At 40.2% G+C, this 14,903-nt stretch overlaps 3 protein-coding genes across 9 annotated transcripts in view; all 3 read left to right on the top strand.

Annotated features, from left to right (window-relative positions):
• Positions 1-2,826, top strand: part of pde10a (phosphodiesterase 10A) — a 49,916-nt gene extending 47,090 nt beyond the window's left edge. For all 7 annotated transcript variants that reach the window (XM_068567726.1, XM_068567731.1, XM_068567729.1 and 4 more), the window contains one exon: positions 107-2,826. In XM_068567726.1, coding sequence (XP_068423827.1) covers positions 107-206 — 100 coding nt within the window. In that variant the 3' untranslated portion in view covers positions 207-2,826. The remainder of the gene's footprint in view (positions 1-106) is intronic.
• Positions 2,827-4,516: 1,690 nt separating this feature from the next.
• On the top strand, positions 4,517-8,382 carry LOC137780064 (uncharacterized protein C6orf118-like). Its single transcript, XM_068568395.1, has 10 exons — positions 4,517-4,590; positions 5,008-5,636; positions 5,820-5,942; positions 6,386-6,451; positions 6,962-7,086; positions 7,174-7,235; positions 7,523-7,692; positions 7,900-7,953; positions 8,044-8,105; positions 8,191-8,382. Exons 2-10 carry the CDS (start codon positions 5,010-5,012, stop codon positions 8,237-8,239), a joined length of 1,338 nt encoding a protein of 445 aa, XP_068424496.1. The 5' UTR covers positions 4,517-4,590; positions 5,008-5,009; the 3' UTR covers positions 8,240-8,382.
• Positions 8,383-12,870: 4,488 nt separating this feature from the next.
• Positions 12,871-14,074, top strand: pla2g12b (phospholipase A2, group XIIB). Its single transcript, XM_068568392.1, has 3 exons — positions 12,871-12,900; positions 13,627-13,792; positions 13,956-14,074. Exons 1-3 carry the CDS (start codon positions 12,871-12,873, stop codon positions 14,072-14,074), a joined length of 315 nt encoding a protein of 104 aa, XP_068424493.1.
• Positions 14,075-14,903: the final 829 nt, after the last annotated feature.

Here is a 14,903-nt window from a genome sequence, read left to right on the forward strand (position 1 = left end):
CATGTCTTTGATTGATGCTGACAAGGCCATGCCTTTGCAGCAATAAATAAAATGTTTCTGTCGACATGCCGAGTCTGAATCTGATGGAGGAGTTTTGTGTTTACAGGGAGAATCTGGGCCAATGGGAGAGGATATCGCGGGGAGAGGTGCAGGACGTAGTGCCCAACCGGCCATGTGATTCAGGCCCTGTCAAGGTGGACAACTGACTACCAAAGGGGTTGCAAGAATACAACTAGAATCCCGCCAGGGACATGGTACTTAGGTGGGGGGAAGAACCCACATCCTGTGAGAGCAGGAGACGGATCAGCGAAAGGCGACTTGACTTTGAAAACACACAGTTACCTCATTGGGTGACGGAGGTGTCAACACTGACGGTTTCCCCGATCCCAGAGACTGACAGACAGCCGACGGGGAGGGACTTCAACCCATCGCTCTACATCCACTCAGCTTGGGAATTCATTTGATCGAATGGACATGTGTAGTTTTGGTTGTTTTAATTTTTTGGCAGTTTTATGTTATGTTATGATTCTTTTTTATATGAGCTGATTCTTTTACGGTCTTGTATTTGCAGAGGCCTTACTCTGAACCTTTCACAGGCTAGAAATATGTGAAATCTTGTTGTTGGTTCAGGCTTTTTTTTTTTTTTTTTTAAATGGTACTGTTTGCCTTCTGTGGTAGATTTATTGTACGCACACTACTTCACCAAGGTATTTCCAGAGACAGAAGGAATGTGTAGAGCAATTGTATGGTTCAATGCCACCTTACTGAGAAGGTGGATGCCGGAATGTTTTTTATTACTTTTTGAGCAAAAATCCTTTGCAGTACTTGAATAAAAACATACAGCCTATTCTACATGGAGAAATCCCCCACAGCATGTTCCACAAAACCTAGAGGAACTGTGGCGAGAGGAATTAGATAATGTAGACGCTTGTGAACACAGTCACAAGAGAGTCACAATGTTTCTCCCTGAAGTGGACCCCACTGCACTGCCCCAGGACCCTCCTGGCATTTAGGAACCTGCTGCATAGTGCATACACTTTCTTCTGATGAGCAGAACCTGAGCCCAGCTCGGCAGAAATATCGCGTGCAGGAAGTAAAGAAGAAGATGCGTGAATAGCATCGGTTATAGTATAGTCGTGTGCAGGCTTATAGTATAGTAAGCCATATTGAATTTTCATTGTCGTAACATTTTATCACACCACTATCACATCATTAATTATTTCACGCAACAATCTGGTTTCGCCTCATTAATCAGTAATCATTCCTACCACCATGAATAAAACACAAGTAAAATGAGGATACTGCACAAGTTGGTTAAGAGTCCCGGCAGATTCTAAAGAGCTCTTTGTTTGCAGTAACACAACCAACTTTTTACATGTCGACTGCAGCGCCCTGATTCATCACACAAGGTTAAAGTGTTTTGAATTCTTGAGGTATAAATTAAATAAATGGTGAGCGGTGGGATAAATCGTACAATATCCAGTGGCAGTGAGTTGCCAGTTCAAAGCTGTAGTGTGAAACCTTTATGACACTTTTTTTGCTGATGATGCCGGGCACAGCAGCTCACCAGTCTCAACAGTGAGACTGCATATGTTCACATCATGTCAAACCTGTTAAGCTAAATGTGCATCAGATGTCTATCTCTGGGATTGCAACTCAAAAATGTTTGGTTGACGTTCTGCAAGTGTGTCACAGAAGTTCCCGTCATTTCCATGGCCTGTCGAAGGAAATAAATCCTCCTCCTTCACGCTCACTCACTCTCCAACGCCATGCAAGGGGGTGCATTCAGACTCTTTCAAATGAGTTTCCGAGATCTTCCAAAAGACATTTTTTTTTCGTCTGAAACTGTCATTCCAGTGGACATTGTCCCTCCATGACTGAAATTACTGCTCAAATAATTTGTTGTTCAACTGGTACTGTGGCTCCCAAATGGTGTGAATGTGCATTTTGATGAATGTTTTGTTGATCGCAGATCCTCGGTGGTGGCATGTGTGTCAGTGCGCCATCAGTTTTCATGATGTGCTCTGTCTTACTTTTCAGAATTACTTCCAGTAAGCTTTAACCAAGAGCAACAATTAGCATGCACCTCAACTGAACTTGATATATCATTTTGCAGAATATGGTAATAGGTGTATATTGTGTGCAATCTAGGAATTAGTTTGTACAGACTGAGATGTATGCTCTGATGGCGCTGAACTGAAACTGAATGGCAGTTGTGCACTTTCAGACTGCATGTGTGTGTGTGTGTGTGTGTGTGTGTGTGTGTGTGTGTGTGTGTGTGTGTGTGTGTGTGTGTGTGTGTGTGTGTGTGTGTGTGTGTGTGTGTGTGTATGTGTGTGTGTCTGTGTGGGAGAGAGAGAGAGAGAAAGAGCTTTTGACTGTCTCTTTCCCCACTTCAACCCCACCAGAGAACATGGATAAGTCCATAACACTGCACTGTCCCTTCTACTTTTCCGCACCAGTTATATTTCATTGTCTGCACTATGTTTAGCTTATGATCTTTATCATTATTATTGATGATGATTATTATTACTATTGTTATTTTCTTAATTAGAGTTCAATTTAAATTAACTTATATTTTTTATACAAAGAGAAATAATGTTGGCCTTTTTGTTTTGTACAAATTAAACATTAAGATAAACAAAACGGTCCAGACATGTTACTGTTACCCAGAATAATTGCGGAATGTCTCAACTGTAAACGTAAGAGCAGTAGCCCAAATGACTTTTATTAAATACCTGGAAAATACATGTTGGTTGCAGATCATTCTTTATTTCCTGTTAATTACCTGCTGGTTTGCATTTATTTTACTGTTAATGCAGAATATTGTGGAGCTGCAGAGATGGCGTTAGGTGTTGGGTTCCTGATTGATCCGCAAGTTATTGCACTTATTCAGGTCCATTTATTTAATTATCCAAGATATAAGTCCAAGATATGTGTAGACTTTTGTGAAGGTTAAAATATGAATAAGAATTGTGAATCTTCAAAATAACTGACAAAGGTGAGAATATCTTCCCTGAATGTCTTGTTGACCTAACTGAGATACAAAGTAGGATCTGTGCTGAACGTTGTACATGTAGAATAGTGGATGAAAATCAGCACCACCACATTTTGAAACATGGATGTAAACTGACATTTTGGTGGAGGCATGCAAGGCAGTAATTCAAGTTTATTTTTGTATTCCTTACTGTAGGAAATGCAGTAACCTGTTTTATCCTCACACGGTAGCCGAGTATGTCTGAATTCCACATCTTTATTTGTTGGCCTGCTTCAATCTGTTGTGTGAGGGGACCATGGAAGGTGTGATTATGAAATATACCTAAAAATTGTGTAGCAGTTGTGGATATAATTGTCTTTGAATTTTAGGATATCATCAATCAAGGTTTCCTTTTCACACAATGGCTCCCCACCATCTACCACTGTGTTAAGCAGCTGCAAACAGGCCCTGACGTTGGAAGGCATCCTTTGGCTTTCTACAAATCTAAACTTGTCTGTAGAAGTAAAACGGGTGACAACATGTTCCTTTTCTTCATTGCTCGAGGCCCAATAGTGTTCCCTTTTTTATCACCATTATGCAAGTCATTTTATGGTGGTATTAAATAAAGGAAATTCCCAAATAGAAGTAAACAAACTCTACAAAATCTACAATTGAAGTTGCTGGCGCTTTATTTACGTTTTTTACATAATGCTTACATTTATAAATGGACTTTGGTATTTCCTAAACACAATCATCAACGACTGATAAATAAGCTATAGGCGCCACTTCTATCCTCTGCATTTTATTTAACATAGTTTTCTCAAATGTTAATGGAGACACAATAATGCAAATTAATGTTACACTGTGTCTTCCCTAATACACAACTTTGCCATCTGAGTGCTTAACCTATTCTGTCCGTTCAAGCCATAAGGCCAAGTTTCAGTCTCCTTCTATTCCTCCCTCTCTTTTGCTGTGGTCTGAACTCACTACTGTGTGTTTACTTGCACACAAAAGGCCAATTATTGTGAATAACCAGATGTAGAGAATAGTTTAGTGATTGAATTACAGGAGTTTTGTAGTTATTGGATTTCCACAAAAAGCTAATTTACGTCATTTGTCTGGTAATTGAGTTATTGTCTGCACTATTTTGTAGCAGTCCACAGGATTCATGTAAATGTCACAAATTAAGAAAAACCAAGAAAATAGGAGGAATGTGCTCGAGTCCATTGTTTTCAAAGGTAGGGGCAGTTCTGTTATTCACACTGTAAAGAGACCACAGGTCATGTTTTGGCCCGCAAATATTCCAATCCGCCTCTGCTTTGCTACGATTATTTACACGAGGTCAACTGCCCGCGATCACACACACACACACACACACACACACACACACACACACACACACACACACACACACACACACACACACACACACACACACACACACACACCTATCACTCACAGTGTGCCCAAGTACACTTGAAGGTTCATGAGTCCGATTGTTGTCAAGACATTGAATGCAACGCAGACGTTACGCGTCTCCTTGGCGACTGAGCCAAGAACAGACGGAAGAAAGTTAGTTTTGTCGTGACTCCGCACGAAACATCAGCTTACAGGTGAGTCGAGACCCTTTCTTATGATTTCTGTATCCGTGCTTTTAAAAGTAATGTGAAGGCAAATATATTAAACACTGTTAATTGTTGATGGTGACTCGGAATTGTGGAAAACCAATTCGATCCATTTACAGACGCATCCGCGCTGGTTAGTTTATTGATTTATTTTTTTTACCTCAATTTGTTTTCACGATTTTGAGTTTTAGGACTGTACATATTTTTTTAGACACACACAATTGCTGAGTTAATTGTTATTCATCGGTGTTATGTCATGCCCTTCAGTCCTAATTGCCAACGAGCAATATGTGTTGCATTTAATTAATGGAAACGTCGCACTTCCGCTCCGTAATATGAAACGTTTATTGTCACTTTGTGTGACTTTCACCAAACTTTACAATACTGTGTTTTGTCCTTTCGCAGCCATGTCCAGCAGATACAAGCCAATGCCTGACTGCTTCAGGAGTGACATCCACAGACTGCTGCTGGCTGCTGAAGCTGGTCAGAAGGTGGACATCCTGACCTACTCCTCAGGTCATCTTGGGCCTCGCAGCCTGAACCAGAGTCCGCCTAACAGGGAGACAATTCAGTCTTTCTGGAGGATGTCTCAGGGCTTAGAAGAAACCCCAAACCAGACACGGACAAAGGCCCTGACCTCTGTGAAGAAAAAAGAGATGAAAGAGTGTCCCTTTGAGTTCTCCACTGACACCGCAGTAGAGTCAGTAGAGTCTAATGTCTCAAAGTCACGACGAGGTCAGGCGACTGACAGGTCATCGCATGCAGACAAAACCGAGGATATATGCGAAGATATATGTCTACCTAAGATAGCTGACTGTTCCTTAAACTCTGTGCCGCTCCAGCCAAGAGCCTTCTCCCAGAAAAAGGCAAACTCTTTGACGGATCCGGAGGAGAAACAGCCTTCTGACCAGAAAGGCCAGAGTAATGAAGGCCGGGTAAAGACGATTCAACGGTTTGGCAGGCAAGTCAGAGCCAAGCAAGACCTCTGGGCTGGAAGAAATGTTGCTGAGATGCATGAGAGGAAACTACAAAAGGTGAAAATGGTCTCACAAACCATTACTTCCCCGCAACTTATTTTGTAATTGAACCGTTGCGCAATTTTCCTGGCTAATTTTACACGAGATGGCAGTTTGAGATGTCCTCTCAAACTCTTGCAGAAGGTGTACTCGCATCCTAACTTGTGTAACGTTTCGTGTGTGTTCCTGTCATATACCCAGGAGCTGAGGAGGTTGTCAGCGCAAAGCTGGCCCAGCAGAGACCGCCTTGCGGTGTTCACTGACGTCTTTGATGATGTATGTGAAGGCTCGCCAGTATTTGGACGCATCCTGAGGGAAATTAAGGTTTTTCCATTTCCTCTGTACCCACTAGCACATTTTTAGCATGTGCCGTCAGCTCGTTCTATTAGAGCCAAGAGAGATTAAGTCCCTGGTGTAGCAAGCGGAAGTGGAGCAACAACTGAAACCTGGTCGTGATGCGTCTGGTAGCAGGTCATCAGCGGGCAACGGTTGCATTACTGCTCATTCACAAGAAACTCTGGGGTCATGCAAGTTTCTTTTTTTTTTTGCACACAATGGTAGAACCGCTTTGCATGCTTCTAATTTAGCATTGCACTATAGCTGTAATGCAATGAAGCACATGTTGTGACAAGCCCATGAGCAGTAGATTTAAGTATATTATTGTTTGCAAAATGTCAGTGAAGGTTAGATTCCTTCTCATGAGACATAATTAAAAGAAAAAAAGGTAAATACACAGAGTAAACTAATGTTTTCTTTTTTTCTTCCAGACCGATTATGATTTGTATGTCAACCACTTGATGGCTTCCCAATCATTACTGGTACTACACAACTTGGTAAAGCACACTCCTCATAATGTATTTAAATACGTACTGTTAGACATTTGTTAGACAAGGCCTGAGAAGTATGTGACTTTCTGACTTTCCTATCAAAAACATTGACTCCCGTTTCTATTTTTACAGTATTATCTATACAACAGTATTATAAAGCAGTTCTCTAAGAGAGGAAACATAAGTTCAAAGTTATTTACAAAGTATTTTCACTGTAACAAAACTGCCCCTATAGTTTAGCAACAGTTCATGTCAAAGTTCAATCTGGTCACAGGGCCTGTCATCCTTTCCATGGTAATATAGGGCTGCTGGCAATGTGATATATCTTCAGTAGAGAGACTATAACCTCATGTATTTTTTGACATAGCATAATATGTTTATGGGGCCATGATAGATTTCACAATGTCTTGGAGCCTTAAATAATTTTGCAAAGGCCACAGCACAAGAATTTCTCTCAAGCATCTTTTGTGTTTTTTGGAATACAGGCGTTCATATGTTTTTGTTGTTCTGTTACAGCCGCTGGATACTTCACTCAGAGATCTTGGCAATGACAAAATAAGGCAAATGGAGTTGGAGGATGCTGAAGAAGAGATTTTCAGACTGGAGCAGGAGGTCAAGAGATCTCTAGAGGAGAATAAACGGTACTGTAAAGATCACTCTACCAAAATCAAAGTAAATATAAAAGTATACTGTTTCATTATTTTAAGCAGGTTTGTTTCTAACCTCAGAGTCCGAGAGGAATCACAGAATGTTCCAGCTATCAAAGGCCCAGAGGACAGTGACATGACAAGTAAGTCTCAAGACTACCCTGGTAATCATTCATAAACACCACTTCTAAGCATTTGCTGTATATTACCCTGCAGGCCACAGCACATGCTAACTTTTGAATGTCCTGTGTCTCTGAAGTGGACTGAACAAATACTTACTGTGTCATGCCAACCGGCATAAAGACAGGTTTTTTTAGTTGCAGTGAGTCAGCTGTGACTTCATAAGGCCTGCAGGGATGTATGTACAGATACATCCTACAGCGCATTCACAGGAGGCTCTTCTGTGCTTGCACACATGCACCTCTGTCAGGCCTGCATGACGGAGGAGCTGCCGTCGTCCACACCAGCAGTGTCAGAGCCAAAAGGCTTCAGGTGCTGAACACGTGGCGGGAGAACCAACGGCTGGAGGAGGAGCTTAAGGAGAAGCTGGTGTCCTCTGTTACAACCAGGGCCATTGAACGATGTATCAAAGACCTAAAGGTGCTGGGAGATAAACTGTCTGAAATATATTAATATATTCTGCCCTGTTACTTACATGTTTATGGCTGTTGCATGTCATTTAGCATATATGTTGTCTTTGCACTATTCCAGAAATGGAATTAAAGCAGGAATTGTACAGTAATTGGTGTGTGCTAAAAATGCATTTGGCTGCATGTTTTATTTTGCTTTTTATCTGTTCACCTCCAGTCAGAGATAATAAGACTGATAGCCTCTAATGGGCGTCTGCAGAGCACCAACAAGGCAAGTTTGACCTTTAACAATCTTTCTTCAAGTATTAAAGATTTTATACGCGTGTCCTGCTGTGTAATCATTTTTATTTTTCCCTAAAAGGATTTGGAAAACAACATAAACATGGTGCTGAACAGAGAGAAAGCAACCAAGAGCGTGAGACGGTACATATTTGAACTTCTATTGCACATACGTGACTCAGAGACTTGTGACTTTATCTGCTGTTGTTTTCTTATGTTTTACCACCAGGGCGCTGTGGGAAGAAATACATTGTGATCTACCAACAGAGAGCGAATAACTTTATCAGCAAGTGAACCAAATGATCATTTCTTGAGATGGACGTTCCAAAGTGCCATTAAATAAAGGAATATGTATTCCATAGTCACATCTGTCACCAGCAAGTAACTTAACTGTATTAAAATATCTTGTCGTAGACCTTCAGTTTAGCAAAAGTGGTCTTTGTCCATAAATAACAACCTATCATAGCTCAATTACCAGCATCAAGCAAGCAATAACACTATGATAAAATACTTCAACCAGTCAAATGTACATACAAATCAAAAGTACTCTCTATGCAGAATCACTCCTTTAAAAGTCATAATCTAGATTCTAGAATATAGTTTTACTGTGTTAATGTTACTGATACAACGTTTTATAAATATCTTGATGTTGTATAGGTGAAGCTAATATTAGCTACTGTATATACTTTAGTTCTATAATAATACATCATATTTTAAAAGATGTGTTTTGTATGTAAAACCTTAAGTGACATATTAACTAGTATTGTGCAAATATTAATCGACTAGTACTATTTGTGTCAAATTACTGTATTGGATTAAAAAGTAATATTTGCCTCTGAAATGTGTAAAGTTTTATTTTTATATATATATATAAAGAATACAAAATACAAATTCCAATCAAGCTTTGAGTAATTGTATTTACTTAGAGGATGTGAAGTTTCATAGTTTCCAGCAATCTATTCGTTAAAAGGAGTGAATTTGACACTTCACACACATTGTATTTGTCGCCCAGAGCAGTCCAATTAGTACTCTGGTCATACGAACAACTTCCATGTTAAGGTAAAAATCAAATAATATATATACGGCCTGGAGTGACTCAAATGTTAATTAATTGAACAGAAAACTGTTTCAAAGCATAAACTAATACTGGATATTATCATGTCTATCTTTTTCTGATTTATTTCTGTATGGAGTTGCATATGAACCATATATGAACATGATACCACAGACAATTAGAAAGATATAAAGTCATTCTCTCATTGCTGGCCACAAGAGACGATGGTACGTATTCATCTGTACAGGCTGCATGAGGCATTGGAAGGAAAACCCTGAAACGCCATGACATCACTCACTCTGGTGTGGGACGGGTTCACTAAAAAGGTCAAAATAATCCAGAGCATTGGAAGCACATTCCTCTCCAAACACCAGAGAGCAGCAGAGACATACCAAGTGAAAACAATAATATCGGCCTTCCCTTTGAGCCCCAAACGCATGCACCTTTGCTAAATTGACTGATCGACAGACCAGGCAACCCTATGTATCTACAATAAATTGCTACGTGTTGTTAAATGGTAGCCAGACCTTCTTTTCTGCAAGGAGGACTCGCTGCAGGTCCACAGCACTGCATGAGATCCTAGAACGATTTCAGCATCAAAATACTTGAGTGCCAAAACTAATTTGTTGAGTATAGACACAAACACACAAACACAAACTGCTTGGTTAGGTTCAGGAAGAAGATCTATGTTTACCTTCAAGGCTCTTTGTCAGGAACGGTTTATTTGAACCCAAAACATGATATCTTCTTAAACTTAACTCAGTATATTTGTTGCCCAAACCGATGGAAATTTCTGGCAGAGGGCAAACTTCTTCTTTTCTACTTTGGCCTTTTAAACCCGGAAGTTATTGTCGTGTAGTAAAACCAGCATGTTGTGCAGACAGGGCAAATCCCCCGACCCTTTCAGTCAGCGTAAACTGTCATTTAAGCCTGGATTCACATTAAGTGACATTCATTGTAATAAAAGAAACACATAATTGTGTTACTGAGCATCACATTGTCTTCAGAAAACCTCTCACTTCACTGCAGAGTGGTCTGGCAGTCCTGGATCTGGTTTACCTTTACCCCCCTTCCCTCAGGTGGGCCCAGTAATACCATATTGCTGGACCTCTAGCAGTGTTCATAGAGTATGCAGCAGCCTCTATAATATATAGCCTACTGCGTAAACAACAACAATAATAATAGTAATGTCTAGTCTCTTGTATATTAAAACAATTAATTCAATAACCTGGGGTCAAGGGTCAATAGTACAGCCTAGTTCTTACTTACTTTTGTATTTATGTGTGCATTATACTATAAATACTTTTGTATTTATGTGTGCATTATTATTAATTTTTTTCTTCTCTTGGCCGCGTATGAATGTCTAACAACTTGTGGACATGATTCACTTTTTGATGGCTCAGAATTGATTTTCCCTCGTTCTGTTCTGTCATAATGATCCTGATCCTTCTCTGGGTGGTGATTGCCTCAAGGCGCAACTTTTTATAAATTATCTTCTCCAATTTGTTCTGAATGATGTCTTCAGCTTTATGTGGATGACATGCCTAACAGATACACATATCTAAAATGAATCTATTACAAAATAAGTCAGCTTTGCAGTAATTACTACTAATTACTGGTAACGGATCGTACAAGTCACGGTTCAGATCGGAACACGGATCAGAGTCACGAATCGGATGAAAATAAGATCAGCACAAAAGAAAAAAGAGCAAATATAACATTTATAGATCCCAGATACTAATTTGTTGATCAAGGCGTTATGCCTTATATTATCCTTTTACTTTGTTGTAGTAGTTTATAATGTTTTGTTTCTTCATTTTGAACCCAGAATTAAAAATGATTAGGAACTATAAGATTGTATTTTTATGGATTGAAACAATCTTGTCATTGGTAGTTGATTGGTAGCTACTGTACACATGTCATAATTCCCTCATAATACCTTCAAACAACTGGATTTATTCAAATTTCTCACCAACACTACATTTTACGAGAGCACATGTGAAGACATCATGATAACATTATAATTTCCTTCACCCAATACTCATTCACTGATCCCTAAACGGCAGATTGAATTACGTACATGACTGCAGCAATGGTAAACATCCAGAGAGTCACAGAGATTGGCCGGACAACATGTTGGCTCGTAGTACTTCTATACAGCCACCGGATGGTGACAGACAGCAACACGGGGGACATCGTTCTACTTCTCTGAGCCAGAAGAATCTCATGAGACTTGTTTAGGGGAGATTTATGTTATTTATAACCTGGCTATGTGAGAATGAATCGTGTTTTGAACATTTAAATTAAACTTGGAGACCGCCTGAGAATACCTGTATCAAGTTAAGCATAAATGTTGTATTATATTGTATTTTTTTTATCAAATTTACTGTCTCAGTTATCGTAAATAATAGTATAAGACATTCAGTTGCACCATTATCATAATTTTTGTCCAAATTGTGCTTGTGTTGTCACTAAAGACCCCTAAAAACAAGATGCGACCTCTGACTGACCTCTTGCAGTTGTGTTGCAAGTTAGGTTCTGTCTTTTGTTTCACACTTGTAGATGTGCGGCCTCATTGGAGGACATTGGGGAAGGGTTATTAAAAATATGATGTTTTTTTTTAATTGCGCACAGTTGAAAAAAAGTCAAAGAAATCTTGTAATATAATGGCTTGAAAAAAATCTAAGAAAGTCATACAATGCTTAAAAAAAAGTCAAAGTATAATGTGTAAAAAAAATAATTTAAAAGTTATAGTATAGTTTAGTTTGCTGGAAAAAATGTGATCGATGACAGATTCAGCTATCTTAATGAGAGTCAAGTGTGTGTGTGTATGTAAATCCTTTTCTGTGTATCTCAAAGCCCCAATAATCTAATTTTATAATAGATGCACATTTTGTTGTTACATTCAGGTGTCAGACAGATATCAGGCACCATTAGAGCAAACTAATTGGAACTAAACCCTATCATTTGGTGAAAAATTACATCAGATTAGGGCTGGAGGCTCATTTTCCATGGGAGTAAGTGATGAAATTAATATGATGTGTTTAAGAAACACAGAATAAGAGGATTATAGTAATTATTGAAGCTTTCTTTGGATTGATAAGGCGTGACCTTTGCCCCCAACATGACAGCGTGCCTTGCTGTCTGCTCAAACCTAATCAGAGGTCAAAGTCTGCTCACCGGCTCGCAGGGCCAGTAGGAGCAGAGGGTTTGTGTCGCTGTCTGAGCTCTTCTCCTCCTGCTAACAACACCTTTGCCTTGTGGCCTCCTGCTTGAATCGTCACCAGTTTAACGCCATGCTGCTCCGGGCTGTAGTGCTGCTCTTTCTCTGCGTGTCCGCGGGCATGTGTGCCACTATAGGCCACTACCAGATGCAGCCAGTGGAGGAGGAGGTGCCTCCTGTGAACTCTGCTACTGTTGCTGATGGTGTAGCAGCTGAAGACGCTGCAGCTCCTGCAGATACCCAACTAGACAACTCAGCTGCAGTTGAGGAACCAGCAGCCAATTCCATTTCTGATGACAATACATTGGCTAAAATACTGGCAGCGGATAACCCTTCAGCAGACAAACCAAAAGCGGATGCCCCAGTAGCAGATGGAGCAACAGCCGAAGAGCCAGAGGCAGACAGTGAACGGCCTGCTGGAGACCCCCCTGCTAAGGAAGCTGTCATCCAACAGCAACCTCCTCCTGCTGAGGCGGAGGACAACAACATCAGACCAATCGAGACAAACCAGTCGCTAAACGAACTCGTGGCAGACGAAGACGACAGCAGCTGGAGCCTCAACTCAATTAGAAATAGTTTCCAGAATATCCACGGATACTTTGGGTCGCTGGTGGAGCTGGCAGGGGGACAAAATGGTGTGTGTCAGTACCGCTGCAGACATGGTAAGAAGGATTCTCTTGAATTAGCATCCTGTTATTTTATTGAGAACCAGGTGTCTTTTAGTGTCCTGGAGGAGGGACTCAGAAATAGTTAGTCTAGTCAGTGCACCTGTTTCACACTATGTTTTTGTTGATTACTATGTTGTCCACGTCCCATATTCCTTCTGCCATGATGTATTTGTTTTCTATTTACATGTCAAATCAATCCCTCTGCTGTCAGTTTATCAGCTTCTTATTTAAATCACGCTAGGTGGCTGATAAAGAAACCTGAATACATTCTGGTTATCACCCTGAGAGCTAGATGTTCTTGCAGTTACACAACCACCACCAATGTGCTCAACCAGAAGAAACATCTTATCTGTGGAACGACACACACACCCATGAACAGAGATATGGTGTTCATCCTTGACTGGGAGTACATGACGATATTAGTTTGTTGATGGGCCTTCACTTGAGTTTTAAAGTTTAATGAAACTGTTACTTCTCTGTTTTCTCAGGAGAACCCGCTAAACCTCGTCCCGGCTACCAGCTCCCAGAGCCGAACGGGTGCAGCTCCTCCCTGGTGGGATTCCAGGTGAATGCAGTTGTAGGTGGCCTGTTTATAACCCCCAACAGTCCAGAACCCCATCATTAAACCCATATAAGGGAGCTAAACACAACCACTATGGCTGGAAAGGCTATAGGTGCTGTATTATAAGATGCACTGACAGCAGTTCCTTCTTTTAACAGCTTGACCTGGGGATCCCTGCCATGACGACGTGCTGTAACCAGCTCGACCTGTGCTACGACACTTGCGGAACAAACAAGAACGACTGTGACTCCGAATTTCGCCTATGTCTGCACGGCATCTGCGCCGACCTGAAGAGAAGTCTGGGCTTCGTGTCGAAGGTGCAAGGTGAGATGTTTGCAGATACCTATATATATATATATATATATATATATATATATATATATATATATATATATATATATATATATATAAATATATATATATAAATATATACAATAATAAATTCTGACTCCTTCCCCTTTCTGATTTCTCTGTCTTTGCCCCTCAGCCTGTGAGTCGATGGCAGACGCTCTGCACGGCACAGTGGGGACTCTCGGCTGCAGGCCTTACATGAACAGCCAGAGGGCAGCGTGTGTCTGCGAGGGAGAGGAGAGGGACGAACTGTGACACCGACCACTCTGGACCAAATAACAGACAAATAACTGAGTCACGGACATTTCTACAGAATATACTCTATATTTATAGGCTTTTGTCAATTAGTAGAAACTTAACAAGAACCCACAGCCAGGGAGTGAAAAAATAATAACGCAAATGAACAGTTTCTCAGGTTTTATTTAGAGGCACTTGCATATATTAAGTCTCTGTATATTCATTTCATAATGTATGTAATAATTAACTGCTTATGCATCCCTTCATACTCTCCATTACATTTTAGGCCATTTTTAGGCCTCCATGACTCCATTACCATAAATTACTTTGACTTCGAATACTGTGCCTAATGGGAAGGATATTGGACTTGGATTAATTTCCTCTGCATAGAATGACATCATTTAATTACTAAGGTGCACACAATTTGTTGTGTGCAGCTATTCATCAAGATAGTATGCTCAGAGTCAGTGTCATGTAAATGTGATGCCTATTACAGCTATTACGTTAATGTTTGAAGTCAGTTATTTGCTGGCACTTTGATATGCTTTAATGAATGAATACATGAGTAATTGCAGTTTAACTGACATCATTCATTCTAGATTAATTGTCAGTGATGAATCGTTGCTATCATCCTCCCCCGCTATCTCTTTCCCACCATATTGGGATGTGTGACGTGATCCCCAGCCATCAATTAAACAGAGTAAATGAGTCAACATACGTTCATGTGTATTTCTCAATTTAGTGATGGTGTGAAATACAAACTACTTCTATAAATTCACAAAGTCTTTAAGATGTAATCAAGCTTGAGAAATGTTTGAAAGTGAGACCTAGAAAGGCATCCTTCACG

This window comes from Clinocottus analis, unplaced genomic scaffold, assembly GCF_023055335.1.
Source record: "Clinocottus analis isolate CAN_PGR_092001 unplaced genomic scaffold, fCliAna1.0.p SCAF_8, whole genome shotgun sequence".
Taxonomy (NCBI): domain Eukaryota; kingdom Metazoa; phylum Chordata; class Actinopteri; order Perciformes; family Cottidae; genus Clinocottus; species Clinocottus analis.

What these genes read in the sequence shown, in the direction of transcription:
- pla2g12b (XM_068568392.1), top strand. Translation starts at nt 12,871, where the DNA reads ATGGTGTGTGTCAGTACCGCTGCAGACATG. An exon ending in TCAGTACCGCTGCAGACATG is followed by an intron (nt 12,901 to 13,626) that starts GTAAGAAGGATT and finishes TTCTTTTAACAG; the next exon opens with CTTGACCTGGGGATCCCTGC. An exon ending in CTTCGTGTCGAAGGTGCAAG is followed by an intron (nt 13,793 to 13,955) that starts GTGAGATGTTTG and finishes TTTGCCCCTCAG; the next exon opens with CCTGTGAGTCGATGGCAGAC.
- LOC137780064 (XM_068568395.1), top strand. Translation starts at nt 5,010, where the DNA reads ATGTCCAGCAGATACAAGCCAATGCCTGACTGCTTCAGGAGTGACATC. An exon ending in AGAGGACAGTGACATGACAA is followed by an intron (nt 7,236 to 7,522) that starts GTAAGTCTCAAG and finishes CACCTCTGTCAG; the next exon opens with GCCTGCATGACGGAGGAGCT. An exon ending in GTCTGCAGAGCACCAACAAG is followed by an intron (nt 7,954 to 8,043) that starts GCAAGTTTGACC and finishes TTTCCCTAAAAG; the next exon opens with GATTTGGAAAACAACATAAA.